At 42.5% G+C, this 20,773-nt stretch overlaps 1 protein-coding gene across 3 annotated transcripts in view; it reads left to right on the forward strand.

Annotated features, from left to right (window-relative positions):
• The first annotated feature begins 298 nt into the window (after window positions 1–298).
• Window positions 299–20,773, forward strand: part of SMYD2 (SET and MYND domain containing 2) — a 58,045-nt gene continuing 37,570 nt past the window's right edge. For 2 of the 3 annotated variants that reach the window (XM_010340947.3, XM_010340946.3), the window contains exon 1: window positions 323–567. In XM_010340947.3, the coding sequence (XP_010339249.1) occupies window positions 395–567 (173 nt within the window). In that variant the 5' untranslated portion in view covers window positions 323–394. Of the gene's footprint in view, window positions 568–20,773 lie in introns of all 3 variants that reach the window. The other variant, XM_003930357.4, reaches the window with a different exon arrangement.

Consider the following 20,773-nt stretch of genomic DNA (forward strand, 5'->3'; position numbering starts at 1 on the left):
CGCCCACCGGGGAGGAGGGCGCGCCCCGCTCGTTCCGTGGAGACGCCGCGGAGGCGCACACGCCTCACGCCCTCCTCGCCGAAGCTGCAAAGGCTGCGGCTCTTCGTAGCGGCCACACCGGAAACGGCCCGGAGCGCGCGCAGGGCGGCCGCCGAGGGTCCCGGCGCGGGGCGGGGCTGCCGGGCCCGTCCCTCTCCCCACGGGGGCGCACGGGGGCGCGCGAGGCCTGGGCGGGGCCGCCGTCCCTTCCGGGGAGCGGGGAGCGGGAAGCCGCCGCCGCGTCCGCCCGGCGGCTCCCACCCCGCCCCCCGCAGCTTTGGGTGACGCGTCTCCCAAAACAGCTCGCCGCGAGCCGCCGCTCGGGCACAGCTGGCGCCCGCGCCCCGCCACCACGATGTGGGCCGAGGGCCTCGGCGGCCTGGAGCGCTTCTGCAGCCCGGGGAAGGGCCGGGGGCTGCGGGCTCTGGAGCCCTTCCAGGTGGGGGATTTGCTGTTCTCCTGCCCGGCCTACGCCTACGTGCTCACAGTCAACGAGCGGGGCAACCACTGCGAATACTGCTTCGCCAGGTAGGGCGGCGGCGGGCGGGAGCCGGGGGCGCGGCGCGGGAGGCTTGGACCGCGGCGCCGGAAAGTGCGTGCGGCTCGCGGGGTCCTAGCGCCGGCGGCCGGGAGAGGGGGCGGGGAGGCGAGGAGGCCCCGCGCGGCAGCTTCACGCCCAGCGCCACGTGCGAGAGGAAACTGGACCGGTGCCCGCCGCATGCCCTGCATTGCACGTTTTCAGAGTTACTCACGCAGGATGCGCAAACCCGGGAGCGCAGTTTCCTGCCCTCAGATGTGGGCTCCGAACCAGGCTTGTTCCAAGCCTGGGCACACACTGCCCTCTCTGTGCATTGGTAGCAGATCCCCAAATTTGGGCAGCCACGGGCTGTCACCTTTAACTTCTGCTTCCTGCGGTGTGTTCTCTTCCCCACAGTCCAGCCCTGCCTCAGATTGGCCTTTTCTTCCAAGGAATTTAATGACTTAGTATTTGTCTTCTAAAGTACATGTACGTGTTAAATACGAGAACATAGGTGTTTGGAGGGACGCCAGCCGGCACTGACCACACCCCCTGGATTCTCAGGGGCTGTAAGGATAAGAAGTGTCCGGTTTTGGTTTGGGATTAGGAAAACATGGTCGCAGGGAGGGATTGGGCAAGATGTGTGGTTGGTAATGATATTTCATTGTAATATACCATATGTATATATGATAAATATATATTTGCACATACGAACACCTAATTATATTTTCAACTTTTATGAGAGTTTCAGAGTTGAAATACACATTAGAAATCACCAATTCAATCCTGTCTTTCATTTAATGAATGAGAAAACTAAAGCCCAGAAAGAAGTGGGGTTACCTGTATCTATTCACACCAGTAGCGAAGGGAGTGAAATCTGGCCTCATTCATTTCCACCTATTTCTCACTGGTTAGGTGCTCAGTAAATTTACTAAGGCAGGAGGCATGGCATTGGGGTTAAGTTTACATCAGGCCTTCCAGTACTGAGTTGAGACCGTGCTTTGCTTTCTTTGAACCTCAGTTTCTTCATCTTTGAAATGGAGATTCCTAGGCTGGATTAAGCTGACCTGCGGTCCTGCAGGGACCTTTTGAGTACAGGTCTCAAGTCCAGCATACTCAATCTCTCAGACCTGTGTGCCTTATTCTACAATAAGACGTAGCAAAAGAAGGGACAAAGGCTAAATATTATAGTAATCTTGCCCAGACTCCCTGCCAGAACTGTCTTCCGCTTGGGGGGACCTGGAAAGGAACTAGACACGGAATCATGCCGTGGGCAGCTTAAGGGCTGTATGTGATGTGGCTCTTTGAATTGGTGAGCCAAGAGCTAAAGGGTCATGGCACCACTTTGCAACGTTTGAGTGAAGTGAGCATTGGGTTTTCCCAAAGTTAAAAAGGCTGCTGTGACTGGTCCCTTGATCTTCTGAGCCTTGCTGTGGCTCGGAGTCTGCAGCAGCGTGGGTGTCTGCAGTGGCAGGAGCAAAGCAGGTCAGGCAGCACAGAAGGAGCCTCCATCGGGGATCCTGGCAATTCCTGGAAGCCATCGCCTAAGACAGTGGATGCCAGGCACATAGTAGGTGCTTACTTTATACGGGTAGTTGCCAGTCCTCGTCCCCAGTGAATTAAAGATCAAATCCCTCTGGGTTTAGAAGGGATGAGAAGAACAGAGAGATGCTTCTCTTTAGCTGTAAGTCTCCTAATTGTTTCTACTACGCATACCCCCAACCTTAGAACATTAATGGATGGTCAGATGCAACTTCACAAAGCATTCAGCCTTTGTCACTCATATGTGACAGAGTTTGCTGGCTTTTTGTTGTTTCATTTTTCTGATTGACATTTATTAATGTTACTCAGTATTGCCTTGGGTCCCTCACCAGGGCTGCGACTTACAATGGGGTGATGTTACGACTTGCAAACCCCTTCTTTGACTTCTCTGAACTTCTGTCAATACCCATAGTTTATTTCCTCTCTCTCCCCAAGGAGTTATTTGAAATTAACTAAAATAATACAAAAGAAATAATATTCATAATATATATGCAATTAGAAATATCTTTGTACCCCACTTTATGGTTGCTATTAAATCTGAATCATTTAGAATTAGTGGTGAGATCATCTGATAGATTCAACATCAGTTCCTCTGTCAACAATTTGCATGACCTAGGACAAATCAGTCTGTCCAGATGTACTAGGGGAATGTGTATTTTCCTCCTTAAGGCCTCAAAGTATACGAGTAGAATTCTGCAAATGTGGGTACATACAGGTCAAAATCTGCTGCCTCCCCCAGCCCCACACATCCAGAAGAAAGCTACCCCTTATCCTTTCTTGTGCCAGAAGTTTAACGTAAACAATACTGCTTAAGATAAATGAACTACCCAAGGATTTCCATGTCCTTTTTTTTGGAAACAGGGTCTCGCTCTGTTGCCCAGGCTGGAGTGCGGTGGTGTGATTTCAGCTCACTGCAACCTCCGCCTCCCAGGTTCAAGCGATTACCCTGCTTCAGCCTCCCGAGTAGCTGGGATACAGGTGCCTGCCACTACGCCCGACTAATTTTTGTATTTCTAGTACAGATGGGGTTTCACAATGTTAGGCTGGTCTCGAACCCCTGACCTCGGTTGATCCATCCGCCTTGGCCTCCCAAAGTGCTGGGATTACAGTCGTGAGCCACCGTGCCCAGATCCATGTCATATTAATTATATCAGGATTTAACTTACTTTGAAGGACAGAAAAATGATTTCTTCAGGAATAAGTATATTCTATAAATTGAGAAATGATGGAAAATGTCTTAAGTTTCAACAAAATAGGATTCTTATAGTTAGGACAATTCAGACAAAGGTTTGTTTTGGGGAGTTTTTAATTTGTATCACATTTCTCAGTCTGGTGGGTGCCACTGGAGAAGATGTGTATCTTGTTTGAGCTACTGGAAGGCAGCTCCTAATAATATTATATAAATGTCTTCCACTTGGGAGATGTCCCTATCAGACCTCTCAGATATGCTTTATACACACATACACACATCAACACACACATGCACAGTTTCACCATTTATCACTGTTTTTTGACAAGTTTTTTTTCCAGATAGGGAAGGGTTTTTTTCCAGATATTTTATATTATGTATATATATTATATGTATATATACATATCTATTATATGTGTATATATATGTATATATACATTATTGTGTGTGTATATATATATATATATATATACACGAGATGGAGTTTCACTCTTGTTGCCTAGGCTAGAATGCGGTGGTGCAATCTCAACTCACTGCAACCTCCACCTCCTGGATTCCAGTGATTCTTCTGCCTCAGCATCTTGAGTAGCTGGGATCAAAGGCATGCGCCACCACGCCTGGCTAATTTTGTGTCTTTAGTTGAGATGGGGTTTCTCCATGTTGGTCAGGCTGGGCTTGAACTCCCGGACCTCAGGTGATCTGCTAGCCTAGGCCTCCTGAAGATGACAGGCGTGAGCCACTGTACCTGGCCAGGTGTGTTATATTTTAAACTGAGTTTTAGACTTTTTTCTTTTTTTTTGGTGATGGAATCTCACTGTGTCATCCAGGCTTGAATATAGTAGCGCCATCTCAGCTCACTGCAACCTCTACCTCCCGAGTTCATGCGATTCTCCTGCCTCAGCCTCCCAAGTAGCTGGGATCACAGGTGCACCACCATACCAGGCTAATTTTTGTATTTTTAGTAGAGATGGGCCATGTTGGCCAGGATGGTCTCACTCTCTTGACCTCGTGATCTGCCCACCTCAGCATCCGTTATAAAGGTGTTTTTCCTGATGTCCCCCAGATTTATTCTCTAGCATATTCATCTTGGCTATCTTCTTGTTTTATCAAACCAGCAGAATAATCTTTAGTTGATCTTCATCAGTATTAAGGGCCATGAAATTGTGATGCTGTTTTCTTGAAATTCTCTGAACTAGCCATGGTTCTGGCTGCCTGAAGCTGTACATGAGAAGGGGACTTTGTCCCCAGGGCTGCTATGACTCTGACTATCCTGGGAATGCTAAGAATTGTCTCGGGAGAAATGGCTTCAGATGTATTTAAATCATCATGTTTTCTGAATAAAAAATTGAATATATGCCCTAATAGTTTCCCCTTCTATTTTATTTGTTTTTTTTTTGTTTTTTTTTTTTGTTTTTTTTTTTCCTTTTTTGAGACAGTCTTGCTCTGTTACCAGGCTGGAGTGCGGTAGCATGATTCTGGCTCACTGCAACCTCTGCCTCCTGGGATCAAGTGATTCCCCTGCCTCAACCTCTCAAATGGCTGGGACGACAGGGTGTGCCACCACGCCCGGGTACTTTTTTGTATTTTAGTAGAGATGGGGTTTCACCATGTTGGCCAGATGGTCTCCCTCTCCTGACCTCGTGATCCACCCGCCCTGGCCTCCCAAAGTGCTGGGATTACAGGTGTGAGCTGCTGTGCCCAGCCTTTTAGATGTATTTTTGTAAAATAAGTAGTAAGACTAAAACATACATAAAACATTTCCTGTCAAAAGTTCCATTAAAGAATACAAAATTCAGCTATCTGTATGTTACATAAGGAAATAACTGTTTTCACTTTCTGCATTTCAGTATTTCAAGGTTTTCATGGACATTAATGCATAGCTTAATGACAGGGATATGTTCAAAGAATTGCCTTAGTAAAGCAGTTTGGTAGCTTGTGCCAGCAGGCTAGAGCGTACTTACACGAAGCTACATGACAGTGCCTACTACACACCTAGGCTGTGTGGTAGAGCCTATTGCTCCTAGGCTACAAACCTGTACAGCATGTTACTGTACTGAATACTGTAAGCAACTGTAACACAATGGCAAGCATTTGTGTATCCAAACACATCTAAACATAGAAAAGGCACAGTGAGAATATGGTATTATAACTTTATGGGACCACCTTTGTTCACATGGTCTGCTGTTGACTGAAATGTTAGACAATGCATGACCTTATGTCAGTAGAAACTGCAAAGCAGGGACTTTGTGGCAGGTGGACTGGGTTTGAATTCTGGTTCATTTCTTCCTGATGGTTTATCTTTAGGTCAGTTATCACTTAACCTCTCTGAACGCCCAGGTTCCCTTATATATAAAATGTGCATACTGCTGCCAGTGCCGTTAATCCCAGCACTTTGGTAGGCTGAGGTGGGAGGATCGCTTGAGGCCAGGATTTTGAGATCTGCCTGGGCAACATAGCAAGACTCCCATCTCTACGAAAAAAAAATTTTATTTAATTAGCCAGCCGTGGTAGCCCAGACCTGTATTCCTTGCTACACTTCGGTAGGCTGAGGTGGGAAGATTCCTTGAGTCAGGAGGTTGATGCTGCAGTGAGCCAAATTGCTTATTACAGCTTGGGAGACAAAGTAAGACCCTGTCTCTTAAACACATAAAAAATAAAAATAAAAAAGTACAGGCTGGGCATGGTGGCTCACTCCTGTAATCCCAGCACTTTGGGAGGCTGAGGCAGGTGGATCACTTGAGGTCAGAAGTTTGAGACCTGCCTGGCCAACACAGTGAAATCTCATCTCCACTAAAAACACAAAGATTAGCTCTGTGTGATGGCATGCACCTGTAGTCTCAACTACTTGGAAGGCTGAGGCAGGAGAATTGCTTGAACCTAGAAGCCCAGGAGGCAGAGGTTGCAGTGAGCCGAGATTATGCCACTGCACTCTAGCCTCCATCTCAAAAAAAAAAAAAAAAAAATGCGTACTAATAATACCCACCCTACCAAGCTAGGCTTGAGAATTAAATGAGACAGTAAAGAAATCAATATAACCCTAGCATATAGTGAGCCATCAAAATCATCCTGATCTCTTTTTTTATTTTGGAGTTTTTTTTTTTTTTTTTTTTTTTTTTTTTTTTTTTTTTTTTTTTTTTTTTTTTTGAGATGGAGTTTCACTCTGTTGCCTAGGCTAGAGTGCAATGGCGCAATCTTGGCTCACTGCAACCTCCACCTCCCAGGTTCAATTGATTTTCCTGCCTCAGCCTCCTGAGTAGCTGGGATTGCAGGCAGGCACCACTGTGCCTGGCTGATTTTTGTATTTTTAGTAGAGACGGTGTTTCATCATGTTGGCCAGGCTGGTCTTGAACTCCTGACCTGGTGATCCGCCTGCCTCATCCTTCCAAAATGCTGGGATTACAGACGTGAGCCCCCATACTTGGTCTGGTCTCTTACTTATACTTGTTTGGTGAAGTCTGCTGGCTAAATGTTTCTAACTTAGTTAAATTGTGATGAAATACCATAATTTTAGGGATGTTGTAGGGAGGGATGGATACTGGGAAAAAAACACTGGAAATTGTTGACCAGTGGAGTCACCATTAAAATGGATTGTTGACCCATAGTCGCAACCAGCAGTTCTCAACCTTGGGTTCACCAGTATAATAATGGGTGTCTGGGATCAGTTTTCAGTATTTTGCAAAGCCTAATGGAAATAATATACCTACACAGGTAAACATTCTTCAGAAAAGAGCCTTATCTCACTCCAAAGTGCTTAGACACTTTAATATTCTTTTAATACGATTAAACAAATAGTTATAGAGAGAAATGGAATAGAACAATTTTCCACATTGCAAGTATTTCAGGGCTCCTTTCTACCTTTTACATTCAGCGTAATTGTTTCAGCTGCAGCAAGGAGCCATGCTTTAAGACTTCAAATGTGCCAGGTGCTGTAACTCACGTATTTTTCATATGCGGGGAACATAATTTCTGTTATAGCTTATAGGGGCTCAGTGACCAGGCTGCACGTTTGGAACCGATTTCAGATGAAAGACACAGAATAACAGCAGGATATCCTGAAGTGAAATTCAAACCCTGGCAAGTTAAAACCACCATCTAACACCTTTCCCTCCGTAAAGCAATTGCACAGAATCCTCTCAATCAAAAAAAATCCGAAGATTCTGTATGAAGTGACATTTCTTTAAATCATATTGCTCTTTGCCGCCCATAAAGCATTTCCAGATAAATTCTTATTTTGATCCTTCCAAGGATGGCTGATATACACAGGGCCTTATTCCATTTTACACAGAAAGAAACTAAGTGTTAGAGAAGTTAAGTGGTTTCTCTGAATTTCACACCTTTTTTGTCAAATATTTATTGAGTGCCTCTTAAGGGCCAGAGTTCATGACCTTCAGGGGTGTAACCAAATCTTTCTGTTCCCATGTGATCTTCCTGTACCCTCTGTGGCCTGAACCAACAGTGCTGTTCACCTGGGCCCTTACCCTACTTTACTACTGTGTGGTTCCCTAGAGACTGGGGACTTCATCCATCTCTAATATCTCCTTGATTGAAAACAATTGATAATTGCCCAACAGGTAATTTAGCAAATGAATGCATTGTTTAAAGAATGTTTAAAGTTTTAAAAAATGATTGATTCAGCTCTTAGATCTGTATCTTATGCTAATATGGACTTAGACATGTTGGTTTTATTATAATACTTTGAAATTTGCATAAGAGCTACACATTCTTTTATATGTATGAAATATTATATAATAAAACATAAAAAGAACATGAGGACATGAGGCTTTGGTCCTTTTGTGGGCTTGGAATATTTTTAATATTATGCTAGGACTAAAGCAGAGTTTAGTAATCTCAGCCTTTAGACCTGCATATAAAGGGTTTGTTTTTGTACTGTGTGATAGGGCAACATCAGCCCATAGTCTTTTTTTTTTTTTTTTTCCTCTTAACCAAATCCATTCTTCAGCATCTCTCTCAGCGGAAGTTGAGTCGCTGAGTTCTGGAAATGGAATTTATGGTGCAGCTATAGGGGAAGGCCCAGGTTGGTGTACCTGTAGGACAGACAGGTTGCAGAACACCTGTAAGAAGGTTCTTGTAAACATATGTCAAATTTCTTTGAGAAGATCCACAACTGAGTGCAATAGTTTGGCAGGAACCTGGTCTTTGGGAGAACTCAGAACAGCAGAATTGTCTCTTTTAGGATTTGATGTAGTTAGAGAATTGCAAAGCAAGTTTATACTTGTATTTGGGTGTTTTAGGCTTTACTGCTTTGGTTTTTGTTTTTGTTTTTTGAGACCATCTTGCTCTGTTGCCCAGGCTGGCGTGCAGCTTACTGCAATCTCCGTCTCCCAGGTTCAAGCAATTCTCCTGCCTCAGCCTCTTGAGTAGCTGGGATTATAGGCATGCACCACCACACCTGGCTAATTTCTTGTATTTTTGGTAGAGACAGGGTTTCACCATGTTGGCCGGGCTGGTCTTGAACTCCTGACTTTGTGATTCACCCACCATGGCCTCCCAAAGGGCTGGGATTACAGACATGAGCCACCAGGCCCGGCCAGGTTTACTGCTTTAAATTTAGGTTAATATTCTCTCCTCTTTTCCCTGTCAGTATACAAGTATGAAATAATGACTATTTTATGTCACTTTCTTTCTGTCCTTGAAGGAAGCAGTCAATAATTATAGTTATGCTTTATCTTCCTGGAGTCATGAATAACTAAATTCACTCCCCCAATCCACACACATGTTTTTTTTTTTGGACCTCAGATGTACAGTTCAGGTTATCATACCTCTGAGTTCAAGGTCTGCTTTTATCTGATATGTGCAAGGCAAGTTTGATTTTTCAGAATGTTCCCTCTCTTTTCCTTCTCTTCTCACAGACAGCTCCTCTATGGGTTTAGTTATGTATCTTTGAATACATGTGTATATGTGTCCTGATGATCACTGGGTAACTAGATACACCTAGAACAAGGCACCCTGATTGTACTTGGCAGATTCAGACCTCGCGCTCTCTTCTGATCCTCCTGCCCACTCGGCGTTTTTCTATAGCTGTCTCAGGGCAGGGGCCCCTGCACTGGCCCCCTCTCCCCATGAGTGGCCTGTTCTGACACTTGTGGGAGGGAGGGCATTTGGAGGTCTCCTTTCCCTCTCAGGAACTCACATTGTTAGCCCACCCACATCCCCAACCTGCACTTCTTTGGATTTCTAGGAAATCTGCAGTAGTTTAGGGGTGCAGTCCTTTGGCAGGGAATTAACTGAAGTACCTGCCTTTTCAGGGGTTGAACCCATGACCTTGGCCTCATTAGAGCTCTAACCAGTCACAAAGCACACACCTCACTTTGTGTAACTTCTGCTGACTCGTTCCTGCCACCCTCTGTGTCTTCCTATTCAATTGCAAAGGCGTTCACACCAACACAATAGAACAGAAGGAAATCAGATCTCTTCAAGACTTCTCTGAAGGACAGAAATATGCAATTTAGCAGGAAAATAATATAAAAAAGTCTTGAAGGTTCAGGAAACAAGTTATCTTTCTAGTCCATACATTCTCTGAGAATCCAGCTGTGTCTCTCAGATTCTTCTTCAATCAAAAATTTAAAAATAGTATGGGATTCCTTGTGTCAATTCATTAAAATAAAATCTAGCGACTCTTGTACATGAAGTGGAAGGTTTCAGATGACTAAGTAGAAATATTGCCTGTATATTATTAAAATGGATTGGACTAGCTTTTATAGAAAAAAATGGATCTGAGAATTCGTAAGTGCTTATTTTTGGCAAGTTTATAGTCCCTAGAGATGAAAATGAGTGCTTGCTATAATGACAAAGACACAGTTGTGCCTTAGCGAGTGCACTGTGATGCACAGGGTGTGTTGGTGCCCAGGGGACACAGAGTCACCATGGAAGACAAGAGAAACAAGGACAGCTCGCTAGAGAAGTGAAATTCACACAGGGCTTGAAGACCTGAGCTGTATCTTGGGGGAGGGACATGGTAAAATAATCTCCAGCTGTCTAAAAAGATACAGGTTTTCACTGGAGCCAAATAAAAACCTCCGGGATTTCAGGTCCGGGCACTTGGAAGGAGGTATATTGAAATCTGTGTTCTCTTTAATCTATGAGTACCAAGAAAGACTCTTCAGGGATGTAGGTACTGGTCCATATTTTTGATGAGATGGTGATTTTTCTTACTCTGATGATGTTTGGATAGGAATCACCTGCTCATTTGCCACTGAAAATTCTCTTCTGTGTCAATTCCTTGAATCTGTGGTACAGTGATAGTTGCTGTTCACAGTGATAGCCTCATATATTCTTAAAACGTCAACAGTAAGAGACATTTAATTATGAGTCAATAGTATACTCCCTACGGGTAGGAATTCTATTTTTTAACTTACTCAAAAGCATTTGTATTTATGGAGCACTTGGTGGGTTCTGTAGTTCTGGAAAACACCACCAAAGAAAAGGAACAAGAATCCCTTTGTTCCTTTATAAGCCACCACAGAACTTATTTTCCAGCAGCTTTTATTCATTTTTATTTTATCCCTCATTTCCTTGAACTTTGTAAGGCTTCAGCAGATGCCGTATAAAAGGCAGGAAGGCTTGCGGGTTATGTTCTTTTTCTTCTGGTCATCCACATGTGTCATGAAGAACATTCTGTTAACCAAAATGTTTAACTGTGTTGGGACTCAGAAAGTGATAGCCCAAAGTTTGGCCCTTTGGCATACAGAGTACTTTCCACTGAAGGGGATTGGAAGGGCTTCAGGAGCATGGACTCTGTGACCTTCCCCGCCTCTCAGTCTGTTCCCGTTATTAGCTCATACCCTTTCGTGTATTCTTCATTTAACCTAAGCATCAAAATAGTTTTCCGTGAGTTATTGGGCTGCTTCTGAAGGCTCTTGTGTCACATAAAAACCTGGACTAAATACATTTCTTACGTTTTTCTCTTGTTAACCTCCCTTTTCTTCCAGGGCTGTTGGCCATGACCCTTATGATGGATGAGGAAGGGCATCACAACTTTCCACCCCTACAATTACAACACCCTGTCTCATGATTTACACAAACTAAGGGAGAGCTTTGATCAGATAATACTTAAGTGCAATGAAATGACAACATCCCTGTGTTGGTTAAAATAGCAGAAGCTCTGGGTAGACATATTTTAGAAGTTAATGAAATATGGCCTACCCATACACCTGAGTAAATATTTTAAATAACACTCTAAACACCTTTAGGGTTTTTTTTTTTTAACCTTTAAAACATTCAGATTAAAAAGGAAGTATGGATTTAGGAACAATCTGTTTGTTGCATCCAGTATTTAATTGATTTCTGAACATGTTCCAGCTTTACAAGGAGTCAGCTACTAAATATTTTCTAGGTGCAGAGAGAGAGAGAAAAAAGAGAAAGAAAGAAGTCCACCTCTCTTGACCTTCTGTCTGTGAATCTGAGGATGCCCCTGATGGAACTCCATGGCAGAGCTGGGGCTTCTCAAGCCAAGCCTCAGGAGCCTAGTCTAGCTTGCTCTGCTATGTTAGTTTCACTCTGGTCATTCTAAATTGCTTATTGTAATGAATGCAAATGTATACACGCATGCACACATATATATACACCTTGCTGATTCTCCTCTCTGTGTCCCTCTTTGCCTGGTTTACTCCTTTGGTTCTGAGAAGTCTGTTCTGATTTCTTTGGGCTGGATTAGTTCCCTTCGTCTTTGCTCCTACAGCACCTCATACAAACTTCCTTTGTCACACTTGCTCCTTGAATGCGTGAACTTCTTACTCATCTTTGTAACCCCAGCATTTAGCAAGAAGACCAGCCTCTGTTACTGCAGTAAATATTTGTGAAATGTAGTAGTCTCATTTCTGCATCTTATCTTACTAGTGGCCCTTTGCATAGGCCTTATCACCTGTCTTAATATGCAACTGCTTGTTCTTGGAAATGAATCCTTGTAAATACTCTCAGAACTCTTCACTGACTCCCTGCTTTCTTCAGGACAAATTCCCTACTAAGTGCCCCTCCCATTGTATCCAGCATTATCCCTCACTGCGTTTTGACTTAGACCCTAAGTTCAATTTGGGTGGTCTTTGCAAAGGTGAAGAATGTCATTCTTCATTCTTCCTATTGTCCATTTGTCACCTAGAATGCTTTTCTCTGTAATATTTCCTTCCTTATCCTCTCTGCTTTCTACCTAGGTAAGGCCTTATAGCATAAGTTTGTTTATACGCAAGAAAGATCCAGCTCAAATTGCATCTCTTTCACAGCTTTTTCTTTTTCTGGGTTTTTGTTTTGTTTTGCCTTTGTTTGTTTTTTGAGACGGTCTCACTCTTTCACCCAGCCTGGAATGCAAGTAGCAGTCTCTGCTCATTGCAACCGTTGCCTCCCCGGTCCAAGCGATTCTCCTGCCTCAGCCTCCCAAGTAGCTGGGATTACAGGCATGTGCCACCACCACTGGCTCATTTTTGTATTTTTTCATAGAGACGGGGTTTCACCATGTTGGCCAGACTGGTCTCAAATTTCCGACCTCAGGTGATCCGCCAACCTTGGCCCTCGCAAAGTGCTGGGATTATAGGCACAAGCCACCATACCCAGTCCAAAGCTTTTTCTTATCTACTTCAGCCCACACATCTGTTCATTTTATTTATTGACTGGTTTGTATTTATTTTACAATAATTTACATTTATTGAACATTCTACTGTTCATAGCATTGTGCTCTCACTGGAGTTTCAGAGATAAATAAGACAACGTGCTCAGTAAGTGCTGTTTCCCTAACTTCTGTGTCTTCAAAGAGCTCAGCCCCAGGGGTAGCTTTCTGCTCTCAATTCCAGGTCGTGTAGACCATTTGGATGCTGAATCATTTTGCCTGATATTTATATTTACCACTCTTGTGTAGACAGGGCTGATTTCCCCAAGTAGCTCGCTCTCTCTCTCTCTCTCTCTCTTTTTTTTTTTTTTTTTAACAAAAGTATTATTTCCCAGTATGGCTGTACCATAATACTTTTGTACCTACAAAATAACACTTGTGAATAGAAATTACTTGGCTATGGTAGATTAATATGTCTTCTTACTGCCTTGTGTGCAGGGTTTTATAGTAAAAAAAATGTTCTTTATTCAGAGAAATACAAATGAAATCAATAAGGATTGAAAGAAAAATGTCTGCCAAATCTGTTCAAACAGTATCTGATCAGTTTGAGTTTTCAAGGTGAAGTCCACAGTTGGGGGTAATTCACCTAAACAAATTGGTAATTCAATTTTTTATATTTTGTTTGCAGGAAAATAAAACTGAGGGGATGAGAGAATGTCAACTCTTAAAATTCTTCTCTAGGCAATTAAAAAGATAGCATTTTCCAGGTCAGGTGCAGTGGCTCACGCCTATAATCCCAGCACTTGGGATGCCGACACGGGCGGATGGCTTGAGGTCAGGAGTTTGAGGCCAGCCTGGCCAACATGGTAAAACCCTGTCTCTACTAAAAATACAAAAATTAGCTGGGTATGGTGGTTCATGTTTGTCATCCCAGCTACTTGGGAGGCTGAGACAGGAGAATCTCTTGAACCTAGGAGGCAGAGGTTGCAGTTAGTCAAGATTAGCTCTCTAGCCTAGGCCACAGAGCAAGACCCGCTCTCAGAAAACAAAACAAAGCAACAACAAAAAAAACACATTTTCCTGTAAGTAAGATTCAAAACAGGTCTGTCTGGGCAGGTAGTTAACACTCAGGTTTTGCTGCAGTAGACCTGACCATGTTCTGGGAACTCACATTTTGCGTTAGACTGTAAAGGAGTTTTTACCATGGTTTATTTCTGTTTTATAGACAGAATGTAGAAGTGACGAATACTGTTAGGAGTATTTTAAGTTTTAAAGTAGTTAAGTTTACATTACTTTGATTTTATTGTGTTCCTTGATATTTAGTCACGTGAGTTTTGTGTAACAGCAAGCATAGGGGAATCTAATAATATTGGCATTTGTTACAAAGTACTAAAAGTAACATTTGTCATTTATTATACCACTGGAAGAAGCCGTGGATTTTATTTTATTGTCAGTTCCTTTATGAGAGAACTGAGTTAGAAAGAAAGGCATTCATTGTTTCTTTGCTTTTGACTTCTCAATCAGAAGGCATTAGAAAAGTAAGGGTAAAAGTAGCAAGGAAATGTCACTCTGACCTTGCACAAAAGAGAGTATTTCCAGAAGAAAACGTGAGATTTTAAAAGTGTATACATTCATTCTTTGGGCGAGCTTGAACTATTAGAGATTGTGCAGGGCCTACAAGAGAAGCTTCGGGTGTAGGCGTTGTCCAGGGGCCAAAAAGAAAATTGAATGTTCATCATTTCATAGGCTAAATATTTCTCTCCTATATTCATAAGCTTTGTGAATTTTTTTTTCTAAGGCAAAGGTAAATTTTGTCTGGGCCAGAGCCTGCATGAAAACAAATCCGTGTTATCATTTCATAACTAGGTCAGCCATTACCCCGACCACCAAGCCCAGCTTCCTTCCTGTAAATCACAGCTCCAGTTCCAATAGTTGGGAAAACCTATTAGTTGCTATCTTACTGCCCTAAATATTTCCTGCCTCCCCAAGAGGATGCAGGCTCTAACTTTTAACAAGCCTCAGAACAAAGCCTGGTGCTGAGCGAAGGTTCAGCACAGCTCTGGGAAGAAGCCCCCCGCTGCACGTGGGTCCCGTTCACTGTTACATTGTGGATTAAAGTGATGTCTGGAGCACCTTTCACTATTACACAAAAACCTGTAGCCAGAGTATTATCCTTGTCCCCTGACCAGGGTTATAATAGGGTTCTGCCACAATTCCTCCAATTTTTATTTCTCTTAAACAAGATTGGAGGCCTTGCTAGTACAACCACCCTCACTGGGTGGGAGGCTAACTTTGTTTCTGATTGTCTTATTTCAACCTATGGTGAAGTTATATTGCGCTGCTGGGCTTTTTTCCTTTTCTCTTTTTCATTTGGCTGGGGCTGCCTCTGTTCAACAGAGCATACTTGTCACTTCTTCTGTCACCATTAGTTAAAAGTAATTGTTATTGCAATCCCCCTCTATGCCAGTATCATTTTCTTTCATGGTGAAACCCACTAAGCATTCATTTCAGTAGCAGAAAGTAGGGAGCTTACAGAATCAAATCCGTTTTATCTAGACCACCAGCACCTGCGGCAATGCATTAACTAGCAGGAGTTGTTAATTACATTTCTAACTTGTTGATCTTCATGGTTTCCGATTTTTAAAAGCAAGGAAATTAATCACTGTGTGTGTCTGCTCCACTAGGAAATGACAGGAGCATGTCTTCTAAGTTCTGTTCCAGTCAGTAATAATCAAATACTTGCATTTTCCTGTAACATTTCTTTTCTTCCTTTGTGGATAGAACTATTTCTTAAGTTCAAAGAGCCCTTTTATTCACAGCAGGGTAGATATTTGCCCATAAAACAAAGGCTTTAGAAACATAGATCCTCTAGCTGTGAATCTGAGACTGTGCTGATGGTGTTTCAATAGTTGACATCACCTAAAAAAAAAGCACAAAGACTAATTAAAAGTGTAGTAGCACCCAACATTTGTTGAACGTTTACAGTGTTCTAAGCAGTGTATTAAATGTTTTGCTTGTATTTTCTCATTTAACTTTCATAGCAAACCTATAAGGTGGAAATGACATCTTTATTTGACAGTAAAGTAAACTGAGGTTCAGAAAGGATTAATAACTTGCCCAAGATCACATAGCACATCAAGTACCAGAAAGAAAAAAGGATTTGAGATAGGAAAGTGGGAAGAATAACTCATCATATTCATGCTAAATTGTGAGACAGGAATCAAGAAGCAGCAGAACGAAAGCTGGGGCTTTTCTTTCTTAAAACTTGCACCTGCTTCTAGCATACTTCATCATAGATTAGAAAGGACAGGGTCAGCCACTTTATCACTTTATTCTATTTTTTTTTTTTTTTTTTTTTGAGACGGAGTTTCGCTCTTGTTACCCAGGCTGGAGTGCAATGGCGCGATCTTGGCTCACCGCAACCTCACTGAATCTGGGTTCAGGCAATTCTCCTGCGTCAGCCTCCTGAGTAGCTGGGATTACAGGCACACGCCACCATGCTCAGCTAATTTTTTGTATTTTTAGTAGAGACGGGGTTTCACCATGTTGACCAGGATGGTCTCGATCTCTTAACCTCGTGATCCACCCGCCTCAGCCTCCCAAAGCCACTTTATTCTTAACGTAAACATTCATCATCTAGGTAGTTAAACAACCTGATTCATCCTGTGATTCATTCTTAAGAATCTCAGAAAAATCTAAAGAATCTGTCTTGCAGACTGTTTCAACTGTATACAGCAGTTTCCTCACAAAAAAAGCCACTCCAGCCCAATGTGTTTACCATAGGCCAGTGGCTCTGCATTCTGGAAGCACATTGGAGTCTCCTGGGAGCTTTCTAAAAGTCCTAGTGCCTGAGCTCAACACATACCAATTGAATGAAACCTGATGAGCCCTGCCCCAGACAGTAAAGGTTGAGAACCACCGTGAGAGATTATTAGTGATTCACTCTTCACTTTCCTTTTAGTTCCATTCCTTTGGGGTTATTTCAGTTCTTTTTTTTTTTTTTTTAGGGAAATTTTTTCTTTATTTTGCCTCCTGGATAATTCAGACCAGATAACATTGTAAATTATAGATTTACGACTGTATCTTTTGTAGGAACAGAGTTTATTCCAAATGCTTTGTATATTCCTACAGCGAAAATGGATAGCCCATATGAAGTTTCTCTCTGGCTGTAACTCCTCAGTCAGCAATAGTCAAACACTTGCAGGATCTCTCTCCTCTCTCAAGCACATATACCACACACACACAGTGCAGGTACCAGCTCAGCAAGTTTTAGTTTGAATTTGAGCCATGAGACTTAACAGAGTTTAAATCTCTTGCTAGCTATGGAAAGAACTGAAGCACACGTCTGAATAATTTAAACAGGGCTTCTTCCCTGCCCCCACCCCACCTCCTCTAGAATCAACCAAACCAAAATAGATCAAAGCCAATTCTTAATGTTATTCTCTATCAATACCAGTAGCTATCAAAAACTGTTAGCTTTTCTTCTCTACTCTGAAGGCAAGCTGGTCCAAGAGGACTTATGTTAAGAAAATTCATACTGCTGAAAGAAACTGGAGATGACACAAACAGATGGAAAAACATTCCATGCTCGTGGATAGGAAGAATCAATATTGTTAAAATGTCCATACTGCCCAAAGCAATCTACAGATTCAACACTGTTCCTACCAAACGACCAAAGTCATTCTTCACAGAATAAGAAAAAAACTTTTCTAAAATTCATGTGGTACCAAAAGAGAGCCCAAATAGCCAAAGCAATCCTAAGCAAAAAGAACAAAGCCACAAGCATCACATTACCCAACTTCAAATTATACTGTAAGGCTATGATGACCAAAACAGCATGGTATGGGTACAAAACAGAGACATAGACCAGCAGAACAGAATAGAGAACCCAGAAGTAAAGCTGCACACTTAAAATCATCTGGTCTTTGACAAAGTCAACAGAAATAAGTAATGGGGGAAGGACTTCCTAGTCAGTAAACGGTGCTGGGATGCCTGGCTAGCCATATGCAGAAGAAAGACACTAGATGCCTACATTTTATCATATCAAAAATTACCTCAAGATGGATTGAAGATTTAAATGTAAGACCTCAAACTATAAGAATCCTAGAACACCTAGGGAGTATCATTCTGGACATTGGTCTTGACAAAGGACTCATGACTGAGTCCTCAGAAGCAGGGGAAACAGTAATTGATAAGTGGGACCTAATTAAGCCGAAGAGCTTCTGAACAGCAAAAGAAGCTATCAACAGAGTAAATAGACACCCTACAGAGTAGACAAGAAAATATTCACAAACTGTACATCTGACAAAGGTCTAATATTCAGAACCTGTGAGGAAGTTAGTTTAACAAGCAAAAGACAAATAACCCCATTAAAAAGTGGGCAAAGAAGACATACAAGTAGCCAATAAACATGAAAAAATACTCAACACCACTAATCATCAGAGAAATGCACATCAAAACCACAGTGAGAAACTATCTCATATCAGTTAGAGTGGCTATTGTTAAACAGCCAAAAAATAACAGATGTGGCTGGGCATCATGGCTCCCATCTGTAATCCCGGCACTTTGGGAAGCCGAGGCAGGAGGATCACTTCAGGCTAGGAGTTTGAGACCAGCCTGGGCAACATAGCAAGACCCCCATCTCTACAAAATAGACAACAAATTAGCCAGACATGGTAGTGTGTCCCTGTAGTCTCAGCTAGTTGGGAGGCTGAGGTGAGAGGATCGCTTGAGCCCAGGAGTTTGAGGCTGCAGCCATAATTAAGAGCTTTGATCATACCACTGCACTCCAGCCTGGGCAGCAGAGTGAGACCCTACCTCCAGAAAGATAAAGAAATAACAAATGCTGGTGACGCTGTGGGGAAAAAGCAATGCTTGTACACTGTTGGTAGGAATGTAAATTAGTTCAGCCACTGTTGAAGGCAGTTTGGAGATTTCTCGAACTTAAAACAGAACAACCTTTCGACACAGTAGTCCCTTTACTCGGTATATACCCAAATAAAAACAAATTGTTCTACTGAAAAGACACATGCACTTGAATGTTCATTGCATCAGTGTTCACAATAGCAAAGACACAGAATCAACGTAGGTGCCCATCAACAATGCATTGGATAAAGAAAATTATTCTATGGTGGTACATATGCACCATAGAATACTATGCAGTCATAAAAAAGAATGAAATTATGTCATTTGCAGCAACATGGTTGCAGCTGGAGGCTCTTACCCTAAGCAAATTAATGCAAAAACGGAAAACCAAATACCTCATGTTCTCACTCTTTTTTTTTTTTTTTTTTTTTTGAGACAGAGTCTTGCTGTGTCACCCAGGCAGGAGTACAGTGGCACAATCGCAGCTTACTGCAACCTCCACTTCCTGTGTTCAAGAAATTCTCCTGCCTCAGCCTCCCAAGTAGCTGGGACTACAGGCACATGCTACCACACCCAGCTAATTTTTTGTATTTTTAGTAGAGACGGGGTGTATTTTTAGTAGAGATGGGGTTTTTCCGTGTTAGCCAGGATGGTCTCAATCTTCTGATATTATGATCTGCACACCTCGACCTCCCAAAGTGCTGGAATTGCAGGTTTGAGCCACCGCACCCAGCCATGTTTTCACTTTTAAATGGGAGCTAAACATTGCTCCCACTTAAAATTCATGGATGTAAAGATGGCAACATTACATCCATGGTATTCATGGATGTAAAGATGGCAACATTAGACAGTGAGATTACTAGGAAGGAGAAGGGAAGAGAACAAGGGCTGAAAAACTATGTATTGGGTACTATGCTCACTACCTGGCCACCGGGATCATTCATATTCCAAACCTCAGTGCCATACAAAATCCCTATGCAGCAAACCTGAACGTGTACCCCTGAATCTAAAATACAAGTTGAAATTACTATTTTTAAAAAGTAAAATTCACGTATAACCAGGTAGTTGGTTCAATGAGCATACATGTAGTAAAATCTTCCCTAGAGCCAGGCAAAGCTTTTCAGTTTTTGGTGAAGAGTGTGGTGTTCGCTCACCAGGTTCCTAGAGGACACGATCCAGCGTGGACTCTCCCAGGGTCTGTGGGAGAAATATGTAGGCCTACAATACTGAATGAGAGGAGGGACCCTCTGTATGCACCATGAATACATCAATCCTTGTTTTCCTGCAATCCGTTTCAAGTGAAATGATTCCTGGGGCACAGTGTGTTGAGAGATGCTCTTTTGTGCGGATGTTCCCTCCCGATATCTCATTTTGAAAAATGATCCTAGATCCCCTCCCCCATTGCATCTTTGAAGCAAAGACATTAATGGGATGCCACTGGAGCCAGCACATCCTGCAGAACAGGGTAAAGCTTGCCTCTCCTGTACTTTGTTGTTAATGTTGGCTTATCCACTCACGTAGATTGTTTTTGTTGCATGGAGTCTACCCTCCTGGACCAGTGTCACAGTACTCAAGGAAGGATGCCCCAGCATGATGGAAACAAAATGTGTGAATTCCAATTCTGCCACCTACTTTTAAGTTCTTTGAGAAATCTCCGAACTGCCTTTGACAGTGGCTGATATGTTTCCATCAACAGCGTATAAGCGTTCCTTTTTCTCCACAGCCTCACCAGCGTTTGTTATTTTTTTATTTTTCTCAAGATAGGGTCTCACTCCATTGCCCAGGCTGGAGTGAGACCTCTCACCATGTTGGATTAGTTGTTACATGTCTAAGATCCTTATTATCTTCATTTGAAAAATAGGGATACTAATAACGTCTCCTTAGACCTGATGAGATTACTAAAGTAGATCAGCAATTTTCAAACTTTTTGGTTTCAGGGTCCCTCTGTACTCTTAAAAATGATTGAGAACCCCAGAGAACTTTTGTTTATGTGAGTTATAGCTATCATTATATATCATATTTCAAGTTAAACAGAAAATTATAAAGTGTTTATTCATTTTAAAAT

The sequence above is a fragment of the Saimiri boliviensis genome, chromosome 14, assembly GCF_048565385.1.
Source record: "Saimiri boliviensis isolate mSaiBol1 chromosome 14, mSaiBol1.pri, whole genome shotgun sequence".
Taxonomy (NCBI): domain Eukaryota; kingdom Metazoa; phylum Chordata; class Mammalia; order Primates; family Cebidae; genus Saimiri; species Saimiri boliviensis.